This window comes from Bubalus bubalis, chromosome 4 (assembly GCF_019923935.1).
Source record: "Bubalus bubalis isolate 160015118507 breed Murrah chromosome 4, NDDB_SH_1, whole genome shotgun sequence".
Lineage (NCBI taxonomy): Eukaryota > Metazoa > Chordata > Mammalia > Artiodactyla > Bovidae > Bubalus > Bubalus bubalis.
In genome coordinates, this window is record NC_059160.1 from 36,805,924 (window position 1) to 36,833,578 (window position 27,655).

The following is a 27,655-nucleotide window of genomic DNA, read 5'->3' on the forward strand; positions in this document are numbered from 1 at the left end:
TGAGCACTAGGGGAGAAGGACTGCCCTTTCTGGCTGTTCTCACACCCTCCTTATGGGAAGAATCTGAGCTAGCCTGACAGAGAATGAGATGAATGGCTCAGCCACGCCTGTTAACAACCTATCCACAGACGGATGAGTGAGTGAAGCCAGCCCATACCATGCAGCCATCAGCTGACCACAGATACATGAACAAGTTCATCAGAGATCAGCCAAGTCAGCTCAGAACAGAAGAAGCCACAAGCAAACCCAGAGATTCAGGAGTTAAGCAAATGAATGCTTAGAAAGCCACTCAGTTTTGTTTTGGGTTTTTTTTGGTGTTGTTTTTTTTTTTTTTTTTTGGTGGGGGAGAAGGGTGGGTGTTAAAAATTAAAGCACCTAGACCCTCCTCCAAGCTCATTTCTGTCACTATTCCACATTCTCCTCAGCTTTTAACATTCCTAAAACCACAACCACAAATAAGTCACGCTACTACACATCCCTGTGCCTATTTCTCCCCAGCCCTCTCCTTTCCACCTAGTTAACAACTGCCCATCCTTCCACAGCTCCAGCTTACCTCCATTCTTCCTCTGAATTCCCAAGGCAATTATAATCTTCTCTTACTTCAACAGCCCTTTAGGACTAAAAGCAGTATAGATAGTGGTTAACAGTCTGGATTTCAGTCGGTCTTTTGTTTCTTACTAGTTATATGACCTTGGACGAGTTACTTAACTTCTCTGTACCTTGATCTACTCATCCACAAAATGGGATGTGTTGGGACTTCTCTGGTGGTCCAGTGGTTGGGAGTCCACCTGCCAATGCAGGGAACATGGGTTCGATCCCTGGTCCAGGAACTAGGATCTCATTTAGCCCAATATACTATATGACTATTACACATGAGTAGGAGTAATACAGGCAAATCCAGAAGTTCTCCTTAAAGAAGAATCTGCTTGCCCTTTGCCTTCTTTGTACCAACTACGGAATAGTAACTACTGAAGCAATTTTGGAAGCCACGTGTTAAAGACAACACAGTTACAAGACAGTTCTGTATCACTCACCTAGGAACTATTAGGTGAAAGAGAAATAAGCTTCTATCTTCTGTAAGCCTTTGGTCTTTGTTGTTGTTTTCTTTCTTTTTAGCACCTTATATATATTTTTTGTTTCAAGGTCTGCAGTGTTGTGCACTTAGTCACTCAGTCGTGTCTGACTCTTTGCAATCCCATGGACTGTAGCCCACCAAGCTCCTCTGTCCATGGGATTTTTCAGGCAGGAATACTGGAGTGGATTGCCAGTTCCTTCTCCAGGGGATCTTCCTGACCCAGGAATCGAACCCAAGTCTCCTGTGTCTCCAGTATTGCAGACAGTCTGTTTACCCCCTGACCCTCCCGGGAAATTCATCACCTTATACAGCACACGCAGATAATATCTTAATAACAATGCATACTTCTTAGGGATTCAGAAAGATTGAATGGATTAAGATAATATAGAGCATTGCAGGTATCACCTGATATATAGTAAGGACTAAATAAATGTCAGTGATTAGCAGCAGTGGTAGTAGAGTAGCCCTTAACATTGGTTTATTTGTGTATGTCTTGCAGAAGGCCAAATTTATTTGGGTAATGGCTTGGCACTTTCATCTCAGTATTAAGTCCTTACTATTTAAAAGGGAAATACAATTTAGCTTTGCATACCAAGTACTTCCCTAGGAACTACTTTCATGAAAAGGTGAATACTAAGCCTAAAAAGCCAAAATGTCTCTTCCCCATAGGCACAAATCTTTCTACTAACAGGGAAAATGCTATCTTAATTAAGGAGCTATTCTCATCTCTCAAAACAGGAAATTGAAATCTCCATTTTTGAAATATGGACATTTGGTTTCTAGAAAAGACATCAGAGGAAAATTGCCCTTGAGCATCAATAGAAAGGGTCTTATCACCCACTCTTAACAATGAACATAGCATGACAAGACTTCCCTGATGGTCCAAGAGTTAAAAATCTGCCTGTCAATACAAGAGACACAGGTTCAATCCCTGGTACAGGAAGATCCCACATGCCAGGGAGCAACTAAGCCCGTGCGTCACAACCACTGAGCCTGCCCTCCCCAACAAGAGAAGCAACCTCACCACAACGAGAGAAAGCCTGCAAGTGGCCAGGAAGACCCAGCACAGTCAAAAATAAATAATAATTAAAACCAATTAGCACAGCATGAAACTATGGCTACGTCTGTCAACTGAAAAGACATACATCATTTTTATCCAGACTACAAGCCATTAAACCTCAGACTGGGAACTCTGAAGAACTGGCTAAAATTTGCAGACTTTGGAAATGGCTAGCTTCTATCCAACATGACAGAACAAGATTAGCTTTCTGGTTCCACAGAAGCCTTTTCTTTACCACTTATCTTGCCTGTTACTGTACACTGACACCCTCTATTTTCTCAATGTGACTCCTATTATCTTCATCCTATTACTTTTCACCCCCTGTGGTTATGAGAATTACCTGATTCACAGGCATGGAGTCCACCAAGCACAGCACATGACCAGTAAACGAGGTATGGGAATAACCCATGGTTGTGGGATAGCTTATCGCATAACGCGCCTAGGAACGACCAGTCTCACAGGAATGCTGAAATGCTTTTCTAAAGACACAATCGATGTACCAGGCAATTCTCTGGAAGAATAAAGTGCCATTCTTCAGCACGCAGTGCATTTACTAAATCAGAGACCGCTACAGGTCCATGTGCCCAAGAGGAAAAGTAGATGGCTTGGGAACAAAGGAGTGGAGGCCGTAGTGGCCCCAATGTCCTACCATATATCTTTATGCATTCCATCCCTACACCTCTAGGCTCCACAGGGTCATACCTGCTCCAACTCATGAGTCTACTAGCATTGTTGTTGTTCAGTCACTCAGTCGTGTCTGACTCTTTGCAATCCCATGGACTGCAGTATGCCAGACTTCCCTCTCTTTCACCATCTCCCAGAGTTTGCTCAAACTCGTGTCCATTGAGTTGATGATGCCATCCAACCATCTCATCCTCTATCAGGCCCTTCTCCTCCTGCCCTCAATCTTTCTCAGCATCAGGGTCTTTTCCAATCTACCAGCATGGACTATATACTATGGTTTATGAGTTGGACTCCTTGACTAGAACTTACTTGTTTTACTATTAATAGAAAAGTAGTTCATTTTCTCCTTTATTGTGGTGGTGGTTTCACTGGTATATGTATATGTCAAAACTCATCAAATTGTACATTTTAAACAACTGTACCTCATTAAAGTTGTAAAAAATTTTAAAAACTCCATCATTCCACAATACCATTACTATAACTTTTTATGTAGCCCTTTGTACTTTCTTAACCAGATGGTCAATACCAAAATCAGATTGATTATATTCTTTGAAACCAAAGATGGAGAAGCTCTACACAGTCAACAAAAGCAAGACCAGGAGCTGACTATGACTCAGATCATGAACTCCTTATTGCCAGATTCAGACTAAAATTGAAGAAAGTAAAGAAAACCACTAGACCATTCAGGTATGACCTGAATCCAATCTCTTATGATTATACAGTGTAAGTGACAAATAGATTCAAGGGATTAGATCTGATAGACAGAGTGCCCGAAGAACTAAGGACAGAGGTTTGTGATACTGTACAGGAGGCAGGGATCAAGACCATGCCCAAGAAAAAGAAATGCAAAAAGGCAAATTGGTTGTCTGAGGAGGCCTTACAAATAGCAGAAAAAAGAAAAGAAGTAAAAAGCAAAGGAGAAAAGGAAAGATATACCCATTTGAATGCAGCATTCCAAAGAATAGCAAGGAGAGATAAGAAAGACTTCCTCGGTGATCAGTGCAAGAAACAGAGGAAAACAATAGTATAGGAAAGACTAGAGATCTCTCCAAGAAAGTTAGACATACCAAGGGAACATTTCATGCAAAGATGGGCACAATAAAGGAAAGAAATGGTATGGGCCTAACAGAAGCAGAAGATATTAAGAAGAGGTGGCAAGAATATACAGAAGAACTATACAAAAAAAGATTTTCATGACCCAGATAACCAAGATGGTTCGATCACTCACCTAGAGCCAGACATCCTAGAGTGCAAAGTCAAGTGGGCCTTAGGAAGCATCACTACGAACAAAGCTAGTGGAGGTGATGGAATTCCAGCTGAGCTATTTCAAATTCTAAAAGATGATGTCGTGAAAGTGCTGTACCCAATACACCAGCAAATTTGGAAAACTCAGCAGTGGCCACAGGACTGGAAAAGATCGATTTTCATTCCAGTCCCAAAGAAGGACAATGTCAAAGAATGTTCACACTACTGCACAATTGCACTCATTTCACACGCTAGCACCCCACTCCAGTACTCTTGCCTAGAAAATCCCATGGACAGAGGAGCCTGGGAGGCTGTGGTCCATGGGGTTGCAAAGAGTCGGACATGACTGAGCAACTTCACTTTCACTTTTCGCTTTCATGCATTGGAGAAGGACATGGCAACCAACTCCAGTGTTCTTGCCTGGAGAATCCCAGGGACGGCGGAGCCTGGTGGGCTCCCGTCTATGGGGTTGCACAGAGTCGGACACGACTGAAGTGACTTAGCAGCAGCAGCAACACACACTAGCAAAGTAATGCTCAAAATTCAAACCAGGCTTCAACAGTACGTGAACCATGAACTTCAGATGTTTAAGCTGGATTTAGAAAAGGCAGAGGAACCAAAGATCAAATTGCCAACATCCCTTGGATCATAGAAAAAGCAAGAGAATTCCAAAAAAAACATCTACTTCTGCTTCATTGATTATGCCAAAGCCTTTGACTGTGTAGATCACAACAAACTGGAAAATTCTTCAAGAGATGGGAATATCCGACGACCTTACCTGCCTCCTGAGAAATCTGTATGCAGGTCAAGAAGCAACAGTTAGAACTGGACATGGAACAACAGATTGGTTACAAACTGGGAAAGGAGTACATCAAGGCTGTATATTGTCACACTGCTTATTTAACTTATACGCAGAGTACATCATGCAAAATGCTGTGTTGGATGAAGCACAAGCTGGAATCAAGACTGCTGGGAGAAATATCAATAACCTCAGATACGCCGATACACCACCCTTATGGCAGAAAGTGAAGAGGAACTGAAGAGCCTCTTGATGAAAGTGAAAGAGGAGAGTGAAAAAACTGGCTTAAAACTCAACATTCAGAAAACTAAGATCATGGCATCTGGTCCCATCACTTCATGGGAAATAGACAGGGAAAGAGTGGAAACAGTGACAGACTTTATTCTCTTGGGCTCCTAAGTCACTGCAGATGGTGACTGCAGCCATGAAATTAAAAGATGCTTGCTGCTTAGAAGAAAAGTTATGGCCAACCTAGACAGCATATTAAAAAGCAGAATTATTACATTTCCAACAAAGATCTGTCTAGTCAAAGCTATGGTTTTTCCAGTAGTCATGTATGAGCTGCTGCTGCTGCTAAGTTGCTTCAGTTGTATCTGACTCTGTGCAACCCCATAGACGGGAGCCCACCAGGCTCCGCCATCCCTGGGATTCTCCAGGCAAGGACACTGGAGTGGGTTGCCATTTCCTTCTCCAATGCATGAAAGTGAAAGTGAAAGTGAAGTTGCTCAGTTGTGTCCAACTCTTTGCAACCCCATGGACTGCAGCCTACCAGGCTCCTCCGTCCATGGGATTTTCCAGGCAAGAGTACTGGAGTGGGTTGCCATTGCCTTCTCCAATGGATGTGAGAGTTGGACTATAAAGAAAGCTGAGTGCCAAAGAATTGATGCTTTTGAACTGTGGTGTTGGAGAAGACTCTTGAGAGTCCCTTGGACTGGAAGGGGATCAAACCAGCCAGTTCTAAAGGAAATCAGTCCTGAATATTCATTGGAAGAACTGATGTTGAAGCTGAAACTCCAATACTTTGGCCATGTGATGCGAAGAACTGACTCCTTGGAAAAGACCCTGTTGCTGGGAAAGATTGAAGGCAAGAGGAGAAGGGGACAACAGAGAATGAGATGGTTGGATGGCATCACTGAATTGATGGACATAAGTGTGAGCATGCTCTGGGAGTTGATGATGGGCAGGGAAGCCTGGCGTGCTGCATTCTATGGGGTTGCAAAGAGTCAGACATGACTGAGCGACTGAACTGAACTGAACCTGTACTTTCTATGTTGGGTTGCAATTATTTATACACACATCTTATCTCCCTCATTAGATTATAAATTCCTTGAAAGCAGCATTAATTTCTGACTCATTTGAACCCTAGTAACTAGCTCACACACTGCACTGCACACAGTGAATAATCAATAAATCTCTACTAAATATATCGAGATCTTACAGAGTTCAAAACATCAACTTCAGATAAAGCAGTCTCATCACCTAACAGCCGTGTGACCTTGAGCATATTATTTGACTTCCTCACAGTGTGATTTCTATATCTGTAAAATGAGGCTACCATGAATTAAGTAAGGGAACATGGACAAAGGCCATCCAAAGCACTCAAAGTTAAGAATTTCAATACGTAGGACTTTCTATTGTTAGAAAGAGCAGTCTTGGTTATTAAGTTAAAATATTCACAGACAAAAGGCATTTATTCTCTACTTACCAAAAATTTAGACACACATTTAACATCATGCATAACACTCGAAGGGAGATTTTTACAACAAGCTCCCAACTCGGAAAATTGGCCCATGGATACAGAACAGTAAACAAGGGAGTTGTTCTAACAGTGCTAAACCGTGGACCTCACAAGTGTTCATTTTCTGCCCATTACTTTTACTCTTCATGGAGCAAATTAAATTTCACAAGTCAAAGCCACAAATCAATCAAAGTTCATTTGTATGTATGAATCAAAGTTCATGCAGCATACACAGAGAGACGGATACACAATTAATTGTGTTGTTCTTGTTGTTGCAGCCCAAAACCGAAAACCACGCAGAAGGACAGCAACTTCCTTCCAACAGAGACTAAAATATTTTAAAAGTACAAGCCCTTTTACAATCATGACTAGATTCAACAAGAGAAGCAAAGAGACAAAGCAATGTGTTTTCATTCCATTTTTCAGCCCTCCTCTGAAATCTCACTGAAAAGAATAAACTTACTATCCAATTTCTACTGCCACTTAAGCGTTTAATAATAGGGGATTAGCTATAGAAGGTTCTTAATATGATGACTTACCACAAATACACAGAATCAACACAGCAGAAACATTCAACTGGAGAATGTTAAAGATGTTTTTCAATAAACCATGGAGTTTCTGGCTTGGAAATTCACTGCAGTTTTCTAAACTGAGTAGCAGCAAACTACAAAATGCTACAACCTAAAAGAGCTTCACTTAATTCATGTAGAAGTTTTCATCTTCTGCTATTCACACTACAGATTTATATATTAGAACACATATTTTTAACACCAATGAACTGAAATTCAGAGGTAGAGAATATAAGGCTGTAATAATAAAATAGGTCTATACTTTGCTTTCTCATGAGTGAAATAATGATCTAACATCTGTGTTACATGGTGGGTAATAGTAAGACCTCAAAAAAAGCATATGATGACAGAACTGAAATTATATTGCCTTTCAGAATTACAATTTTCTAGGACTTTATTCATCAGTTCAACAAAAATTAATTCAGCCCCAATGATACACAAAACACTGTTCTTGACCTAGGTAACTTGACAGAGCACAGTTTTTACCCTCAAACAGTTTGTAGTCTAATCACAGATCTTTCAAATAAAGAAACGAGTGCAAATTCTAAGCGCACACAAGTACCGCAACTATGTGTCCTCAGGCCCACGTTCACTGACAACCACAGTGGAGAGTTCCCAGCATGTGGGCAGGTTCCAAGCTCAAGCGCCCGCATCGCTCCTCTTGTCCTCATGATCGCTTCCCCGACACTTGGAGAACTTGCTCAGCTAACAAGCAGGAGCAATCCAGAAGTTTGTGTGGAAGGAATGACAGCACAATCCACAAACCCACCGAGGATAAAACTTGGCTGCAGCCTTGGATAGGAGATTCTAGGCATGTTCCTTGTGGTTTTTCAAAGGGCCCCAAAGGACTGAGCTCCAGTTGCCACACTGGTGAGTCTTATGCACACTTTGCCTGCATGCTTGCTAAGTAGCTTCAGTCCTGTCCAACTGTGTGCAACTCTATGGGGTGCAGCCTGCCAGGCTCCTCTGTCCATGGGATTCTCCAGGCAGGAATACTGGAGTGGGATACCATGCCCTCCTCCAGGGGATCTTCCGGACCCAGCGATCAAACTTGCATCTCTGACATCTTCTGCATTGGCAGGCAGGTTCTTTCCCATTAGACCCACCAGGAAGCCCTACGCACACTTCACCACCTTTCATTGCATTAGGCTCACTCTCCCTCACTCCCTCACACTTGCCAGGACCACTTCCCAAACTGATTCTCTCTACCCACGTCTTCCAGGGTCTGATGTGACAACAGCTCCAACCAGCATAGTCCTAATCTAGCTCTTCGGGTGTGCCCAGTCACACTGGAGCAACACATGAAAGGAGACTATCACATATACCCCTGTGATCCACTTCAGCTTCAAGATGTCAGGAGGCTGAGATTTTGAATAAATAACGTGGATGAGCGTTAAGATCGAAAAAGAGAGAATGAGAGAGCAAGAGGAAGTTTGGCAGGCTACAACAATGATCAATGCTCAAAAGATGAAACATAACAGATCCCCCATCTGGCTCCAAAATACCAGGTATGGAGCACAGGAGGAGGAAAGCAAGGGTCCAGAGATGCAAATGAAAAAGTTTCAGGAGTCTGGCTTGACTAACGGCTATAGGGGAGTTGGGGAGTCCTGCTCAGGACACCTGGGCTGCAAGTGTGGCATCCAAAAACAAGGTAGGGTCTCATCACAACACACCCAAATGTACTATATTCAGATCTTCCTAGGCTGCTAAGAATGACATTGACATATAGGAGCCTAACCAGAATCCAAACATAGCAGCGAGATGAAGACTAGAGAAATCACTGAAGATAATGTAGCTGGCAACAGGTGAAAGAATTTTTTAAATTAAGACTGTAGAAGAAAAGATGTACAAGAATAAAATCAGAACCAATACAATATTGTAAAGTTTAAAAATAAAATAAAATTTAAAAAAAATAAAATTTTGTGTTAAAAAAAATCAATCAATCAATCACTGTGGCCAGGTGTAAAAAAAAAAAAAAAGAATAAAATCATTCTAAACAAAAACAAAACGGCAAGAGAAGTAGGGGGCGACAGAGGATGATGTGGTTGGATGGCATCATCGACTCAATGGACATGAGTTTGAGCAAGCCCCAGGAGATGGTGAAGGACAGGGAAGTCTGGCGTACCACAGTCCCTGAGGTCACAAAGAGACACGACTGAGCAACCGAACAATAACAAACAAATACTTTTAAGTTTCATTGTGTGGAAGAGGGATTAGATAGAATCTATGTGGCTTTTCAGGGCCAACAGATAGAATTTACAGGAGGGTATTATACAACAGACAGTAGGGTACAGTCGTTAAAAACAAGCAGCTCTAGAGTCAGATAAATTCATTTTGAGTCCCAACTCCACCACTAATAAGCTTGGGGACCTTAAAATGGTTGTATAATTTCTTTATACTTAACTCTCTCAACTGCAAAATTGAGACAGCAACAATTTCTACTTTATAGGGTTATTGAGATGACTATAAATATTAATACACAGGAAGTCCTGAGCCCAGCGTTGCATGTATTAAGCACTCGGTCGATAAATGTTAGTGATTTCAAATCTGAAATAGTTTCAGTCTTCATCCCCAAAATTACATGATCATCAACTCTAAAGGAACTCAATAAAGGAATTGTGAAACTGGTAGAAGAAGTAGATATTTATAAATTGGCTCATACCAGAGAATTACTATGTTAGACAAGATTGACACATTCAACTATATAAAACGTCAAAGCGACTACTTAGCCAGATAGCTTTTTCACCAGTGCTCTTAAGTGTATAACCTCCATGAAAGTGTTGGTCTCTCAGTCATGTCTTTGTGACCCCATGGACGGTAGCCCACCAGGATCCTCTGTCCATGGAATTCCCAGGCAAGAAAACTGGAGTGGGTTCAGTTCAGTTCAGTTGCGTCTGACTCTTTGTGATTCCATGGACTGCAGCACGCCAGGCCTCCCTGTCCATCACCAACTCCCGGACTTTACTCAAACTCATGTTCATTGAGTCAGTGATGCCATCCAACCATCTCATCCTCTGTCATCCCCCTTCTCCTCCTGCCTTCAATCTTTCCCAGCATCAGGGTCTTTTCCAATGAGTCCGGTCTTCGCATCAGGTGGCCAAAGTATTGGAGTTTCAGCTTCATCATCAGTCCTTCCGATGAACATTCAGGACTGATCTCCTTTAGGATGGACTGGTTGGATCTCCTTGCAGTCCAAAGGACTCTCAAGAGTCTTCTCCAACACCACAGTTCAAAAGCATCAATTCTTCTGAGCTCAGCTTTCTTCACAGTCCAACTCTCACATCCATACATGACCACTGGAAAAACCATAGCTTTGACTAGATGGACCTTTGTTGGCAAAGTAATGTCTCTGCTTTTTAATATGCTGTCCAGGTTGGGCATAACTTTTCTTCCAAGAAGTAAACATCTTTTAATTTCATGGCTGCAGTCACCATCTGCAGTGACTTTGGAGCCCAAAAAAATAAAGTCTGTCACTGTTTCCACTGTTTCCCCATCTATTTCCCATGAAGTGATGGGACCAGATGCCATGATCTTAGTTTTCTGAATGTTGACCTTTAAGCCAACTTTTTCACTCTCCTCTTTCACTTTCATCAAGAGGCTGTTTAGTTCTTCAGTTTCTGCCATAAGGTTAGTGTCATCTGCACATCTGAGGTTATTGATATGTCTTCCGGCAATCTTAATTCACTGGAGTGGGTAGCCATTCCCTTCTCCAAGGGATCTTCCCAACCCAGGGATTAAACCTGGGTCTCCTGCATTGCAGGCAGACTCTTAACTATCTGGGCCACCAGGGAAGCCCACAACCTCCATGAGTAGAGCCAAATGGTGAGAGTATTGCTGTTGCTTCTGTTTTTGTTTGGTCACTAAGTCACGTCTAACCCTTTTGCGACCCCATGGACTGCAGCCCACCAGGCTCTTCTGTCCATGGGATTCTCCAGGCAAGAATACTGGAGTGGGTTACCATGCCCTCCTCCAGGGAATCTTCCGAACCCAGGGAATTAAACCCATGTCTTCTGCTTGGCAAGCAGGTTCTTTATGACTGAGCCACCAGGGAAGCCCAAAGGTCAAAGTGCCAGCCTGAAAATGGCACTCTGAGTTACATGCCCAGAAGAAACTGAGTTAAAGAAATGTCTTGTCAGTGTTCTCTCAAGTCCCTGATACTCACTACCTGCTTTCAAGTGGCATCGCACAGCAGAGAAAGTCCCTGTTTTAGTTCCTGAAGCATTCAAAATTATTGCCTCAGAATGACTTTTTTGCTTGCCGGAAGCAGCCTTTTGATAGGGCTGGTGGATTATGAAATAGTCACAAGTCAAATGACCACAGAGTCACAGAGATAGAAATTTCTAGAGCAAACAGCCAAAAAGCCTGTGGTCTAAGAGACAGGCCTGTCTTCTCTTCCCTCAGCCCTCCTGGGGAGTGGCCCCCTGGGTTCTGGGTTACTTCTGTGTTTTATCACCTTTATGGTTAAGAAAAGGGCACACACACCTCTCTTGTTTTGATTTAGGTCTGTTTCTCCTCCTAATAGAAAATCCACACATATTAATAGGTCTAAACATTCGGAAAAATCTATACCCAACTTCTCTTGAGAATAGAGGGAGACACACATAAAGGAACGAGGACAGGGAAAAGGAAAAGGGAAAGAATGTAAAGTCAATAGAAATAACTGCTATCATTTAGTGTGCAGGAGGACGGCTAAACTGTGTATCAGGATCTTCACACTAAGACTCTGCATTCCCAATGCAGGAGGCCTGGGTTCAATCCCTGGTAAGGGAACTAGATCCCAGGTGCCACATCTAAGAGTTCGCATGCCATAGCTAAAAGATCCCACATGCTGCAACTAACACCGGGCACAGCCAAACAAATAAGCGAATATTTCTTTAAAACTATGTATCAAACAATAGTATTAGTGATAAATCACGTTGACAATATGTGCCCCTGATATGATGTAGAGAGAAAGGCAGTTAATATCCCTTCTCAAAACCTTAGCCCCTGTCTAAGTATGATGAAAGCATCAGCCAGGCCAAAATCAAGAGACATTCTACAAAATATCTGGCCAGTACTCTTCAAAAGTATCAAGGTCATTAAAAAAAAAAAAAAAAAAAAAAAAAAAACAAGGAAAGACTGAGAAAGTGGAAGAAACCAGAGGAGACTAAACAGCCATGATGACTAATGGCACGTGGGATCCTGAACGGGATCAGGATTGTGGAAAGGATAATGGAAAACTGGTGACATTCACAGGAAGCCTGAATTTTAGTCAACAGTAATGTACAAATGGTAATTTCTTAACTGTGACAAATGTACCACAGTTATATAAGATGCTAACACAGGGGCAAGTGGGTGGAAGGGAACTCTCTATACTCCCTTTACGACTCCTCATAACTTAAATGTATTCCAAAGTTTATAGCTGATCTTTAAAAATGAAAGAATATTCAATCATGAAAAGACTTCTGCACTTACTTAAGAGAAAGCCAATGTGCTTCTGTTAGTGCTATTCTGATGGTGTGGTTACTGAAAATAACTGTCCATCCGCCAGGTTTTAAATAACTCTTGGGAAGCTGTTTGTTAAAGCTTCACTTCCTCTGTTCATGTGAAAAGCAGAGGGAACCCGTCAAAGGAATATTGCTTGTATGATTGTGTGTATTGGGGATAATTGTATTAACCTATTGAAAATTTTGCCTCCTCACTAAAAAATTTGGGAGACCCATATTCGATTTTCTTTTTATTTATTTATTTTGGTTGTGTTGGGTGTTCATCACTGGGCACGAGCATTCTCCAGTTTCGACGAGCGGGGGCTAGTCTTTGTTGCAGTGCACAGGCGTCCAGGCTTCTCTTGCTGTGGAGCACAGGCTCCAAGCACAAACTTCAGTGGGTACGGCACGTGGGCTCAGTAGTTGCTGCTCATGGGCTCTAGAGCATGGGCTCAGTAGTTTTGCCACAAGAGCTTAGGTCTTCCTGGGCCATGTGGAGTCTTCCCGGGCCAGGAATTGAACCCGTGTCCCCTGCATTCCAGGCAGATGCTTATCTACTATACCACCAGGGAAGTCCTCAACTGACTGCTAATTGCCTAGAAGCTCTAAAATTTTATGATTCACTTGAACAAACCATACAGTAAGTATGAAAAATTAAAACTGTTTCAAATTAATTTGCGGACACCATTTGCCTGGCTGAGGCAAGAGGAAGTGAGGTGCAGCTGAACTGGGGATACACTGTTGTTTCTTCATATTATCTAAAAAGTAACAATAAGGGAGGGTGCTCTGGAAACTTGGCAGAGGGGTCTGCAAAGGCAGGGGTGGTGATCTTGGAAGGTCAATCTATGCAAAAGTGATGGCTTTTACAGCCAAAGGGAACAGGAGGAACACATTTAGGAAGAGAAAGATGAAGCTGCAAAAGAATAAGGTATGAGAAAGGATACAGAATTGGGAAAACAAGGTCTGCCAAGCAATGTGAAGGCCAGGGAAAGCAACGCAAGTCCATCTCATGGAATTCTCTGAGGCCTCGTCAGGACGGGCCTCCAAGAATGCAAGGAGAAGACTCAGAGCTTTAAGGCAAAAAGGAATCTTGACTCTTCAATAGCAAGATACCCTCCTTCTCCAATGATGAGTGGAGACAAATGACTTAAGTCTTACACAAGAGGTAGAAAATGAGAGCAAACCAGCAACGACAATGACCTAACATATTAGATTACAGGAAAAGCCAGCCTTCCAGGGGCGGACGAAGCACCTGCATGATTTCAAACTTTGAACCAATGCCCGCTGAATCATATAACACCAAGTATCTGTGTATAATTACCTCCTGGGCACAGAGCTGTTACTGCACAGTTCCCTCAGACACACTGAAATATTTAAAGGAAAAAGACAGCCACAAACCCTGAAGATTTATCTTTGACAGATTAACTTCCCCTGACTGACAGAGGAATAAGCCTACACAAACTCATGATCATGAAGCATGAAGCACGCCTGGGAACCAAGTTGTATCACACAATCCCAGGGAAAGTGTGGGTCTCTCACCCATAAACATCTAATGGCTATTTTTTTCTGATATCTACTATGAATAAAGTTCTATGCCTGGGAAACACAAAAAGAAAAAAAGAAAAGCCTGCCCTTGAAGAGGTTATAATGTAAGAGAAGAGCCAATTATGTTTAAAGGAAATACATTATGTCTTTCTATCATAAGTTAGCTACCATTTGTATAATGACTTATAACACTTTTACATTTATTCTCTGGAAAGAATCCAAGCCACACAGAGCCTTGTGTGGCAAGATTATTCTTGTTTTTATCCACCCCTGGTCCCACCAGGCAATGACAGATGTCCTCGGAGACACTAAGTGGTTGGGTGACCTACTTAAGATGACATTCGGCGAGAAATGCGGTCAAACCCAGACTCCACGCTTTTTTCTGCTACAAATACAGATCTGTTGTCCCAGTTTGCTTTTAAAACTTATCTTCCACATCTTACAATTCACAAAAGAGAGTCTGTGGATCTGAATTTGTTTATCATCCCTTCTCTGAATTCAACTTATCTCTTCCACCTGAGAAACAGTGGCTTTCTACAACTTAGGAAAGTTCTCACCCGTATCTCTTTACATGTTGCCTCATTCTCATGCGCTCTGGCCTCTCCTTCTAGAATCTGATTAGACGCTGCTAGACCCTCTCGGTTCCTCCTCAACACTGGCTTTTTATGAATTGTTCACACTTTCCTCTACCCTGCATTCTGGGTAATCTCCTCAGCTCTCTCTTCCATACCACGGTCTCCTCATCTCCTCATATAATATGCTAGCTCACGCTTTCTAGAACCTGTATGTTCTTTTTCACAGTATCCGTTCTTCCATCAGGCTGCTCTAGCCTCTTCTGCCTCTGAAATCATTTCCACACACTTACTGCACAGTCTCTGGCAAGCTGTCCTGGAGCGCTCTGTGTCTGGTTTGTCACAACCGCTGACTCTCCTTCAAGCAGTTCAACAGTGAGTCCCTCCTCCATGGGGACTGTGTGTCGTGAGAAGACCTCACGTGCCCAGGGCTGGGGGAGTGTCCCCACTGAGCACGGCTCCGGGTGCACTGATGGGTGGTATCACTCCCACAGTCTGCTTTCACAATAATTTCCCCACATGGGGAGACATGTGGATCACGTATTCAAAGTAACTGATGTCACTCAAACCACATTTACTGTGCTCATCACTCTCTGAGACGAAAATGCAATATTCCTGCAAATCCTTATAATAAAAATGGTGTAAAAAAGTTACAGAACATGAAGCATGGGAAACACTCACCAGATGTGAAAGCTCCCTCCTCCCCCATGCACACGGACAGCATCCTGACTTGGGTCTGGGGCTCCAGCGAACCCCTCTGACTCTCTGTCCAGATCAGGCTCCCTTATTAAAGCTTTGTTTCACCAATGTGAGGAGGAATGCTGACACAGTGTGTTCAAAATGAATGCTGCTTTTAAGTTGTTATCATTATATTTTTATTATAAGTATACACTGCTGCTGCTGCTAAGTCACTTCAGTCGTGTCCGACTGTGTGCGACCCCAGAGACGGCAGCCCACCAGGCTCCCCCGTCCCTGGGATACTCCAGGCAAGAATACTGGAGTGGGTTGCCATTTCCTTCTCCAATGCATGAAAGTGAAAAGTGAAAGTGAAGTCCCTCAGTCATGTCCGACTCTTCGCAACCCCATGGACTGCAGCCCACCAGGCTCCTCCATCCATGGGATTCTCAGTACCGGAGTGGGATGCCATTGCCTTCTCCCAAGTATACACTATAAAGTATTAATTTGATTTGCACAAGCTCTTAATGACTGGTCTTAGTAGTCTATGACTCTCTACAAGTCCCATTCTCTTGTAACAGTCATCATCAGTTTGCTACTATGAACAACTTCTCAGTTGATAATATGACACTACCTCTAAAATTATCCCCAGAAGGGAATTCTGAGACAGTTGTTCATTATTATGTACCATCCAAAGTGACCTTTTAAAAGTGAAACTAACACATCAGTGTCACCATGCTGGAGATTTTAAAAAGACAAATTAAAGAGCTGATAAAGAAACGCTAATATTTATGGTGTAACTGTCACGGAAATATATAAATACATATCATTCAGCTATATTTACTGGTTTGAAAAGTGGCCTCTCACGGTTATTTAATTATTACCAAGATTTCCTTTCAACATACAGACTACTCTCCAGCAAAACAAAACTTGAAGCTATTCTTTCAGTATCAGTCCTTCAATGTGTCAAGGAAGAAAAACAATGGGGAACTTTTGAAAGAATTTTCAGCAGATATATTTCTATTTGAAAGTTTTATATTGAATAAAGTTCTAACATTACTTCTTTTAAGACACAAAAATACCGCCACTTAGGTCATATAATATAAAGTATTTCTTTCCTACCTCGGAACTTCTTGGGAGGGTTGGCAAGATCCCCTGCTTCTGGGTGCACCACACATCGGTCATCCACCAGTCTGGAAGGAAAAGAACATTCACACTGTTGACATCGTCGTGTTCATAGAGCACAAAATGCACATGGAGACTGCATCAATATTTACAAAAAGTTTTAATACCACTCTTCATTCAGAGATGTTTGAATAGTCATGGATTTGTAAAAAGATCTGGTTATACAGGCATGAATTAAAGCAGGGTTTACAAAACTCAAAACTGAAAAACTGTGAAGTGGTGGGCTTCCCAGGTGGCACTAGGGGTAAAGAATCCGTCTGCCAATGCAGGAGACGTAAGAGACGAGGGTTCAATTGCTAGGTAGAGAAGATCCCCTGGAGTAGGAAATAGCAACCCACTCCAGTATTCTTGTCTGGAAAAACTCCATGGACAGAGGAGCCTGGTGGGTTACAGTCCATGGGGCTGCAGAGAGTCGGACACGGCTAAGCACCAAGCAGCAGCAGCAGCAGCAGCAGCAGGAAACGTTAGAGAAATCACGATACTGACAAACCATGAAACACTGCAGAGCCATTTACAATTCTAGTTTTTTAAGGCAGTGGTGTGGGAAACATTTATAATACGTGATGAAAATAAGTGGGAACAAATCAATAAGATATTGTATATATTTAAACACACACACACCCTCCTCTGCAGAGACACATATGAGGCCTGGAACACAGACACCAAAACATTAACAGGGATTAGACTGCCCACGTTTTTATGATCCAGTGTGAATGCGAGCATGTTTTGTTTTCTTTTTATAAGGAATGTGTAAGCTTATGAGATCAGGCTCACAGAATGACGACACAACAGGATAAAAAGCGCTCATCCTGTGTTCATCTATGGCTCAGCCACTTCTCAGCCAGGTCGGGGTTTGGACCTCCTTCGCTACATCTGCAAACACAGATAAGAGTACCCACCTCATGGTATTGTCAGGAGGACTGACTAACTTCATAGCTGTAACGTACCTAGCACAGTTTCTAGCATAGAGTAGGCCCTTAAATATTAAGTGTTTAAGATAATAACATTAGGGACTTTACCTTTTTCCTATCTTCCTCGAAAAGGATGCCTGACACTTAGGGATGAGTACTCAACGAATTTACTCAAATGAATAGAGTACCTTTCTAGTTACAAAAACTTGCCCCTATTAAAATATCCATGAAAAGCCAATTTCAAGGACAATTCCCAGAAAAGCTGAATCTCTGATGTGAGAGCCAGGAGACATGAATCTCTTGTGTTAGGGTAATATCTAACTACCAAAAGACTCACTGATAGTCATTTTCTCCATTGACTAAGTAATGAGAGCCATTAGGGTTTTCTCCAGAATATTGTGAGAATGCACATGAATTAGTACAAATTTATGAGCTCATCTGAAGAACAATGCCCCAGTCGCAACTTTGTTAAAAAGCACACATTAACCCCAGCACAAAAGTAAACCCCACTCACTAGAATGCATTAACCCCAGCATAAAGTAACCCCAATTCATGATCAACAGTCCCCTTGAACTAGAATAATTAACCAAATCAAGATGAAACTTTTGGTTCCTGGTTTATCTGTTTACAAAAGCAGACACTTCCTAAATCACTGGATTTCTCTATAAGATCCAATTTCCACCAAACAAAATAATAATTTGATCAAGCATATAGTTCTTTGTTTGATTTTTTTTTAGTACACTTCATTCATACTGGTTTGCTAAAATGTGGTTTTACAAGAGCTGCCAAGCATGCAAGAAATTCCTTTTAAGAGTCTTCAAAATTGTTTTCTTAGAAACAGGAAGTCACAATGGGTCAAGAGAAAGCAAACCCAAACCTCCACAAAATCCAACTTCAGGCTGTAACACTGAATGTGAAAGGCTCAGAGTCCTAAGGGTGTCACAATATAATATTTAAATCTAAAAAAGTGCTGTGAGGGAAACTTCAGCTTTTCTAACTAGTTAAGTTGTGGGGGAAGGAGAGGGTAGGATGAATTGGGAGAGGAGCACTGACATGTATACACCACCATGTGTAAAATAGAGAGCCAGCGGGAAGCAGCTTTAGAGCACAGGGAGCTCAGCTCAGGGCTCTGTGATGACTGGGGCGGGGAGGGGGGCTGGATGTGAGATGGGGGGAGGCGTGGGAGGGAAGCTGAAGAGAGAAGGGTTATCTGTATACTTATACCTGATTCTTGTTGATATACAGTAGAAATCAACATAACAACATAACAATTATCTCCCAATTAAAAAAAAAAGATGAGTTAAGAATTCAAGGCATAATAATAAAAAAAAAAGCACATAATCTAATTTAGAGACTTCATGGCAAACAGAAGGGAAAAAGCGGACACATTTTATTTTCTTGGGCTCCAAAATCACTGCAGATGGTGACTGCAGGCATGAAATTAAAATATGCTTGCTCCTTGGAAGGAAACTATGACAATCAAGATAGCACATTAAAAAACAGAGACATCACTTTGCTGACAAAGGTCCGTATAGTCAAAGCTATGGTGTTTCCAGTAGTTATGTACAGATGTGAGAGTTAGACCATCAAGAAGACTGAGGGCCAAAGAATTGATGCTTTCAAATTTGGAGAAGACTCTTGAGAGTCCCTTGGACTGCAGGGAAATCAAACCAGTCGATCCTAAAGGAAATCAACCCTGAATATTCATTGGAAGGACTGAAGCTGAAGCTCTACTCTGGCCACCTGATGAGAACATCCAACTCACTGGAAAAGACCCTGATGCTGAGAAAGACTGAAGGCAAAAGGAGAAGGGGACAGCAGAGGATGATGGCACTGGAGAGGAGACAGTTGGATGACATCACTGACTCAATGGACATGAATGTGAACAAGTCCAGGAGATGGTGGAGGACAGGAGAAGCATGGGTTCTCAAAGACTCAGACATGACTTAGCAACTGAACAACAACTCATCTGGAGCACAAAAAATATGTATTAAAAGTGGCATTGATATTTTACTTATTCTTTGTGTCTGCCATTCCCACAGAAATACAGGCTCCCCTAGAATCGCCCAAGGAGTCTCCACCTGCGTGGTGGCTTGCCACCAAGAGGAATGGGGAAAAACCGAAGCCACCAGTCAGGTCACAGTGTATTTACGTAAATATTTATGCCTATCCTCAACCATCTGATAGCCCAGATAAAACATTAGTAGTTAACAGTGACTTCAGTTCTAGGAATTGGTCCTATTCCTTACAAACCAAAGTCTGTGAAAATTACAAAGACAGTCATCTCATCATACAGACTGAATGAACTGGAACTGAGTTTGGAGAGAATGGAAGAAAGGGAAGGTTACAATGAAATGGGTGGATAACGAAGCAAGTGTGAATTTTATAATAGTGTGAAACAAGTGTGAATTTTACAATAGTGTGAATGTTATAAAAACATATATGATCACAGATGTTAAATGTTAAAGATGACTTTACTGAATAACTTCTACAATATCTCCAAGAGCCTCTTCTTGAATACCTTCAGGGCCAGAGTATTCACCACTTACCATCTTCCTGCTCTGTTTTATAGGTCTTTTTCCCATCATAGTACTTACATTTTCTAACTACTTGCTTATTAGTCTGGTCTTTCAATAAATTGTAACTCCATGAAGTCAGAAAGTGAATCCATCTAGTTTACCATTATATCCTTGAGTTATAGTGGCCACTAAGTAAATATTTGTTAAATAAATAAATGAATCAATGAAAAACAATAAGACTGGCTTTCCAAAATAACTTCCCCTTTTTGGTCTCAGTTCTTTCTTTGGGACTAAGTTTTCTTTTTCTAGGAGTCTGTTTCTCTCTAGTTCTCCCTCATATGGATATTTACCAAGGAGCTCAACATCCTTTCATGCATCCAAGTGTTAACACCCCTATAAATGTGATCCCAGAGACTATTCACATGAATCCAGGTACATCTCCAACAAGTTCAGGGGTCAGGGGTCTCTCACCTCCTTCCTTATGACATAAGCTTACATTTATGCTACCTAAGATTACATCAGCTTCCATGGAAGTCAAGCCCACTTCTGACACTATTCATTATAGCTGAACAATTTCAGGTTTTTTCACGTGTACTACTGATAAACCAGGCTTTCCCATCTACCACTGGAGCAGTTAACTTTTATAACTTACAAACAAGGATTTACAATTGAATAGGTACAAATATAAAGATCAACCTTTGGCCAATGAGCAGAAAATCATCTGAAAGCCATCTATACCCTCCTGAAGTCATTTAAATACCTTCTCATGATTACTTCCCCTTTTTCTCACTCATAAACAGTGTTTTCCAAATCTGGCTCATTGGCTGAATCATATATACATGAGGTAATGATAATAATACCTTTCTTTGGTCCCTATCTAGCAAACAAAAATTTCTGAGGATACAGTCTAAGAATCTGTATTTTTTAAACAGTCTCCAATCTTTCTTGAATGGATTAGTAGCATCTATACTCCCACAGTACCTGAGGCTGTCCTCTATAAGAGAGCTTCTCACACTCCATCAAGCTTTCTTTTACGTGCATATTTTACTAGCACTACAAATTATAAGTTCCAGGAGAGTCAGCACATTTCTGCTCTGCATACATGCATGCATGCTAAGTCACTTCAGTCATGTCCAACTCTTTGCAACCCTATAGACTGTAGTCTGCCAGGCTCCTCTGTCCATGGGATTCTCCGGGCAAGAATACTGGTGTGGTTGCCATGCCCTCCTCCAGGGGATCTTCCTGACCCAAGGATGGAACCCACGTCTCCTATGTGTCTCACTGGCGGGTGGGTTCTTCACCACTAGCGTCACCGGGGAAGCTCTCACCATAATATGCCCAAATCTAAACATTAGGCCTCAAGCACGCAAGATGTTAAGTATTAACTGAGTGAATGACTGAGTCACTTTTTGAACAACTGAGAAAGTCAATAATGTTATTTTTGGTATTAATAGATCACAAAATCAATAAAAATAACTGGAACTAACAAATGGCTAACTAATAGTAGGTGGAAGAAAGGATGACATATCTCAGAAAGTTATCAAAAATGTCAAATCCTGATAAGGACCAAGACAGCCTGCTCTAAATAAAAATACCTTCTATAGAACCTTTCAACTTCAATCTGTCAGTACACTTTTTAAAGGGATGTATTAATCTCCCCCTGTTTGAACCAGCAAGTAGGCCAAATGGGCAATTATAGCCACAGCCAAAAATTCTCAATCTCTCCCTGAAACTCAGCTAACATAAAACCTGTTATCCTTCATATCTATCTTCTCTTCATAAGGTCATAACTGTAAATTATTTGTTTACTGTAATTAATAAGAAAAATTTCATTCAACAATTAGACCTTCCAAGGTATCTATAAGGAGATTTCATTAGCTACTTGGAATGATTTTATACATAAATATGAATCAAAAATATACATGAATCAAATTTTAACTGGCCAGATATGCCCCCTAGAGAAATCTTGCAAATTTTGTGCATCTGAAGACATGTGTTGACACAAGAGTTTTTGAGGCAATACTTCATGATAGCAAACACTGGAAAAACTCAAATGTCCATCAGTAATAGTAATGTGAATAAATATACCATAACAAGTGCGTAATTTCAAGCAAAAGAGAACTATTTTAAAAGGTGAATAAACTGCAGCTGCATGCAACAACACTCAAATACATGAAATTGAGCTAAAACAAGTCTCAAAAGTTACATAATTCCATTTATAGAGAAGGCATAGGTAGGCAAAATTAAATAGCATATATTTTAGGAATACACATGGAGTGTAAATAAATTATTGTATAAAAATACATGGCTCTCCAATTTTTAAGTAGACTTCCAAAAAAAAAGCAAATTACTCTGTTGGTCTCCAGTCCCTTATTATTCTACCAATTGTAAAGAAACTGCCACAAAATAGGTAAAATACAATATGTTAGTCATATGTTTTTCCTCATGAAGCCATAACTGATATTTCTACCTTTGAAATATCATACTTTTTAAAATAAGTGTGTTATCTTCCTGGTATTTGCCTACCACACATATGCAATCCTTGTGCAATTAAGTGATATAGTTTATTTCTAATACAATGGTTTGGAAGCACATTTAAATAAAGTGAATTTGAGGGGAGAGAGAAAAAGGGGAGTCCACAGTAGGTGTCATTAAAAACTATTAGTAAGAAAGAGAGCTAATATTGTGACCAGGTTCACAAGTATGACGGAATTACCTTTACAGAACCCTCAGGACTCTGTCACAAACCATTTCACCCTTAACTGGGAGTTAAGAGTTTTACCCTGATGGCCATATGAATTTCTCCTCTAGCTGCAATTTTCTGACTTTTAGCAAAACTGCCCCTCCACCCCACGCAACCCCACCACCCGCCATCAGTCACCCCTGGCACATCACCCTCCCTTACTGTCACTTAGAAGTAGTAGTAGAGAAGAAAAAACACATGTTGAGCTCAAATCCTTGGTCTGCTACTTTACAGCCAGCTGTGTTTATGCTAGCCACTTAACCTCTCTCTGCCTCATTTTCTAAATGGGGCAGCTGTGATCTCACAAATTCCTTCTATTTCTGTGGTTTCTCATTTCTCTGATTCTATTTTGTAATCAAAGTTGGCTTTGGTATCACCTTTCAGTAGCAAATTCTGGTTTTCTTTTTTTTAATATAGATTTATTTATTTTAATTGGAGGCTAATTACAATATTGTATTGGTTAAAATATTGTATATATTGTAGTTTGAAAGTTTAACTGTTCAGAATAAATTGCTTGAAGTTTATTTATTATTTTATCATACCAAGCAAAGTACTAGTGTGTGATCTTTGTTCCATTCATTCACCACAGTCTTAGAATGCAGTGTTTTAGCATCTTAAGGTCTTGCCATTTAGTAACAGGGACTTTTTTTTTACTGACCAATACTCAAGTTGCCTAAGTAAAAAGCCAACCTCCAGGCCTGTAGAGCCAACTCAATTCACTGAAAAAGATCCTAATGCTGGGAAAGATTGAGACAGGAGGAGAAGAGGGCAACAAAGGAGGAGATGGTTGGATGGCATCACCGACTCAATGGACATGAGTTTGAACAAACTCTGGGATATGGAGAAGGACAGGAAAGCATGGCCTGCTGCAGTCTGTGGCGTCACAAAGAATCGGACGTGACTTAGCAACTGAACAACAGTAAGGCCTGCAGATTCTTGTTTGTAAGCCAACTAATCTGTCTCATAATTCAGAGTAACTTAACATGAAATACTAGGTTCTACAAATGTCCAGTTCCATACCTTAGATCTGATAAGTCCTGTGGATACTCCCCTGCATAATGCCATAAACAATTCTAATCACACAAAAAGGGAAGTAATTTCATTACTAAACTTTCTGCCAAAGAGTGTTCTAACTTGTAAATGTAAAACAGATGCAACATAGAAATGTGGCCTGGACTCATATTTTGACTATGTTGACAAGTAAACTTAAATTCCCTTTTGCCATTGGAAATGTGAGATTTTTAAAAGTTAAATCAATAAAGTTGAACATTATTTTCTCTTATTAGGTTTCCTATTTCAATAACATATTTTTACTAACACAAATACTTTAAGTTTAAACATTAAAAGTATATTTAATTCCACGTGTAAGTTTTTCAACCATGCACAGGTTTGTTGCTGCTAATATTTCTAAAATTGGTTCCTTCCAAAGTTGAAATTGTGCTTGCTCTTACGTATTTCAAATGTTTCCAGTTGTTCTTCCATAAAAGATAAAATTAATCTAAACCACATATAAATTATAGCATAAACACTAAATTATCAAACAATACTACACAGAAATCCCAAAAAATACTGAGTGAATCTTTATGCTTAAATTTTTTGGTCAGCACTATCATCTATGCCAAATGACTTAAAGACCTTTAACAAAATGCATATCCTGAGGACTACAAAGGCAATGCTGTTGCTCACACATTAACATTTTTAGAAATCACTGCAAGAAGCCATCATTTAGTGAAACAGTTATATTCAGAGTATGGATGCTGGAAGAACTGGTGGGAAAACACTAAAAGAATTACACATTGCCTCTCAAAGAGAAACATGTATTACCTAACCATGACTTCAGAAAGGATTTGCCTGTATATTCTGAAAGCTTAAAGTCTTAATCTAGCCAAAGAAAGCAATCATTTTCTTCTCAGATTTTCCTTCTCCATCTAATAACTTTCTTTCCTTGATCCTCCCTACGCTGTCTGCTCAACCTCTTTGAACCCAATACTATTGCAAGCCAGTGCAGGCAGCATTTTATTCTAGCTTGCCCATTACTGTTCTCACGAAAGTCAAAGCATTTACAAAGTGTCTTTCTCAGGATATAAGTGGTCATCGATATCAGTTGAGATCAATTATGTAATGATGGCTAAGGTTACCTTAACTACTACCAGTTCTCAATCATCTGCAGAGAGCTAGAAAATCTTTGGCAGAGGTAAAAGTGACAGACTGGGCAAAGTTCAGGTCCAGAACTTTGTTAATACTAATACCAGATTGTCGTGCCTATCTGAGTTTTTGCCACCTGTTTGGTACCAACTTAAAGGTGCTACCAGTAAAAAGGCTATAAAATGGGAAACTCATCTAATAACACTCTCTTATTCCAAGAATAGACACCTCCCCTGCCCCAGGTTTCTGCCTGGTTTAGGTCACTCACTCACACCTTCACATAGTTGTTTACTATTTTCTGTCCAGAGTTATAGCAATTATACTATAGATGATACTCAAGAAATATGAGTTTGAATATTTCCAAAGTTTCTACTGCAGCAAGCTGCTATTGCATCAGCAAAAACAACAACAAACATACACTTCAATTACCAACTTAAACTATAACTAACATTTACTTTCAGTTCAGTTCAGTTGCTCAGTCGTGTCCAACTCTTTGTGACCCGATGAACTGCAGCACACCCAGCCTCCCTGTCCATCACCAACTCCTAGAGTCCACCCAAACCCATGTCCATTGAGTCAGTGATGCCATCCAACCATCTCATCCTCTGTTGTCCCCTTCTTCTCCTGCCCTCAATCTTTCCCAGCATCAGGGTCTTTTCCAAGGAGTGAGCTCTTCACATCAGGTGGCCAAAGTATTGGAGTTTCAGCTTCAACATCAGTCCTTCCAATGAATACCCAGGACTGATGTCCTTTAGGATGGACTGGTTGGATCTCCTTGCAGTCCAAGGGACTCTCAAGAGTCTTCTCCAACACCACAGTTCAAAAGCGTCAACTCCTCAGCGCTCAGCCTTCTTTATAGTCAAACTCTCACATCCATACATGACCACTGGAAAAACCATAGCCTTGACTAAACGGACCTTTGTTGACAAAGTAATGTCTCTGCTTTTTAATATGCTGTTTAGATTGGTTATAACTTTCCTTCCAAGGAGTAAGCGTCTTTTAATTTCATGGCTGCAATCACCATCTGCAGTGATTTGGGAGTCCAGAAAAATAAAGTCAGCCACTGTTTCCGCATCTATTTGCCATGAAGTGATGGGATCGGATGCCATGATTTTAGTTTTCTGAATGATGAGCTTTAAGCGAACTTTTTCACTCTCCTCTTTCACTTTCATCAAGAGGCTCTTTAGTTCTTCTTCACTTTCTGCCATAAGGGTGGTGTCATCTGCATATCTGAGGTTATTGATATTTCTCCCAGCAATCTTGATTCCAGCTTGTGCTTCCTCCAGCCCAGCGTTTCTCATGATGTATTCTGCATATAAGTTAAATAAGCAGGGTGATAATATACGGCCTTGACGTACTCCTTTTCCTATTTGGAACCAGTCTGTTGTTCCATGTCAAGTTCTAACTGTTGCTTCCTGACCTGCATACAGGTTTCTCAAGAGGCAGGTCAGGTGGTCTGGTATTCCCATCTCTTTCAGAATTTTCCACAGTTTATTGTGATCCACCCAGTCAAAGGCTTTGGCATAGTCAATAAAGCAGAAATAGATGTTTTTCTGGAACTCTTGCCTTTTTAATGATCAAGCGGATGTTGGCAATTTAATTACCAACTTCAACTATAGCTATTATAAATATTTATAGACATTAAAGATACTTTTCTTAAATGAAAAAAGAGAAAGAGCCCACCAAAAATGGCCAGACAGACTTGACAAAAATTTCCAGAAACAAAAAATAATTGTTAAACTAAGTAGGTAGGTTTAATATAGAAAATCAAACACAACTAATTAAGAACCTAGAAGACAGATCTTAAGAAATTGCTCAAAATGAAACAGAGGACAGGAAAGAGAAAAAATATGAATTAGGGGTTAAGAAACACCAGGGCTTCCCTGGTGGCTTACACGTTAAAGAATCCTCCTGAAATGCAAGAGACCTGGGTCCAGTCCCTGGCTCAGAAGGATCCCCTGAAGAAGGGATTGGCAACTCACTCCAGTATTCTTGCCTGGAAAACCCCATTGACAGAGGAGCCTGGGGGCTACAGTCCATGGGGTCACAAAGAGTCAGACACAACTGAATGACTAACACCCAAGAAACACAAGGGATGGAATGAGAAAGTATCAATGTATTATATTTAGCATCCTTGGAATAATAGACAAATGGAAGAGAGGCAATATTTGAAGAGATAATGGTTGAGAATTTCCTAAACTAATGAAAGGTATGAATCCACAGATACAGAAAACACAACCCATTGGGCTGCTAGCATCTCAGATTCAAGACAAGTCAGAAGATTTTGGAATCACTTCTTTGAATGTAATCATCTAGTTGAAACTGTGTGCCCAGCAAAATTAACTTTTAAGAACAGGGTAATATCAAAGTATTTTTAGATAGATAAAAACTAAAATTTACCACTAACAGATTTTCACTAAAAAACTTTCCAGGATATACTTCAGGTAGAAGGAAAATCTTAGTACAAAAATATCAGTTCTAAGAAGACATTGGAAGGAAAAAACTCACATGTGAATAAATGTAAATAAAATTTTTAGTATAAAAGAATAATAATGACTAACATATGACTTTTTTAAAAGTACAATATTACATATCAGATATCTGCATATAAGTAAAAAGAGAGTGATCAGAGTTAAATAGTTCCATGGTTCTGAATTGTACAGGAATTAGCTAAATATCAATTAACTTTTTACTTTACTGAGTTGCATAGCATAATTTTTAAAAT

At 40.6% G+C, this 27,655-nt stretch overlaps 1 protein-coding gene across 2 annotated transcripts in view; it reads right to left on the bottom strand.

The window, feature by feature from the left end:
- Nucleotides 1-27,655, bottom strand: part of ITPR2 (inositol 1,4,5-trisphosphate receptor type 2) — a 589,849-nt gene that overhangs the window by 514,189 nt on the left and 48,005 nt on the right. For both annotated transcript variants that reach the window (XM_025285009.3, XM_025285008.3), the window contains exon 2: nt 16,550-16,620. In XM_025285009.3, coding sequence (XP_025140794.1) covers nt 16,550-16,620 — 71 coding nt within the window. The remainder of the gene's footprint in view (nt 1-16,549; nt 16,621-27,655) is intronic.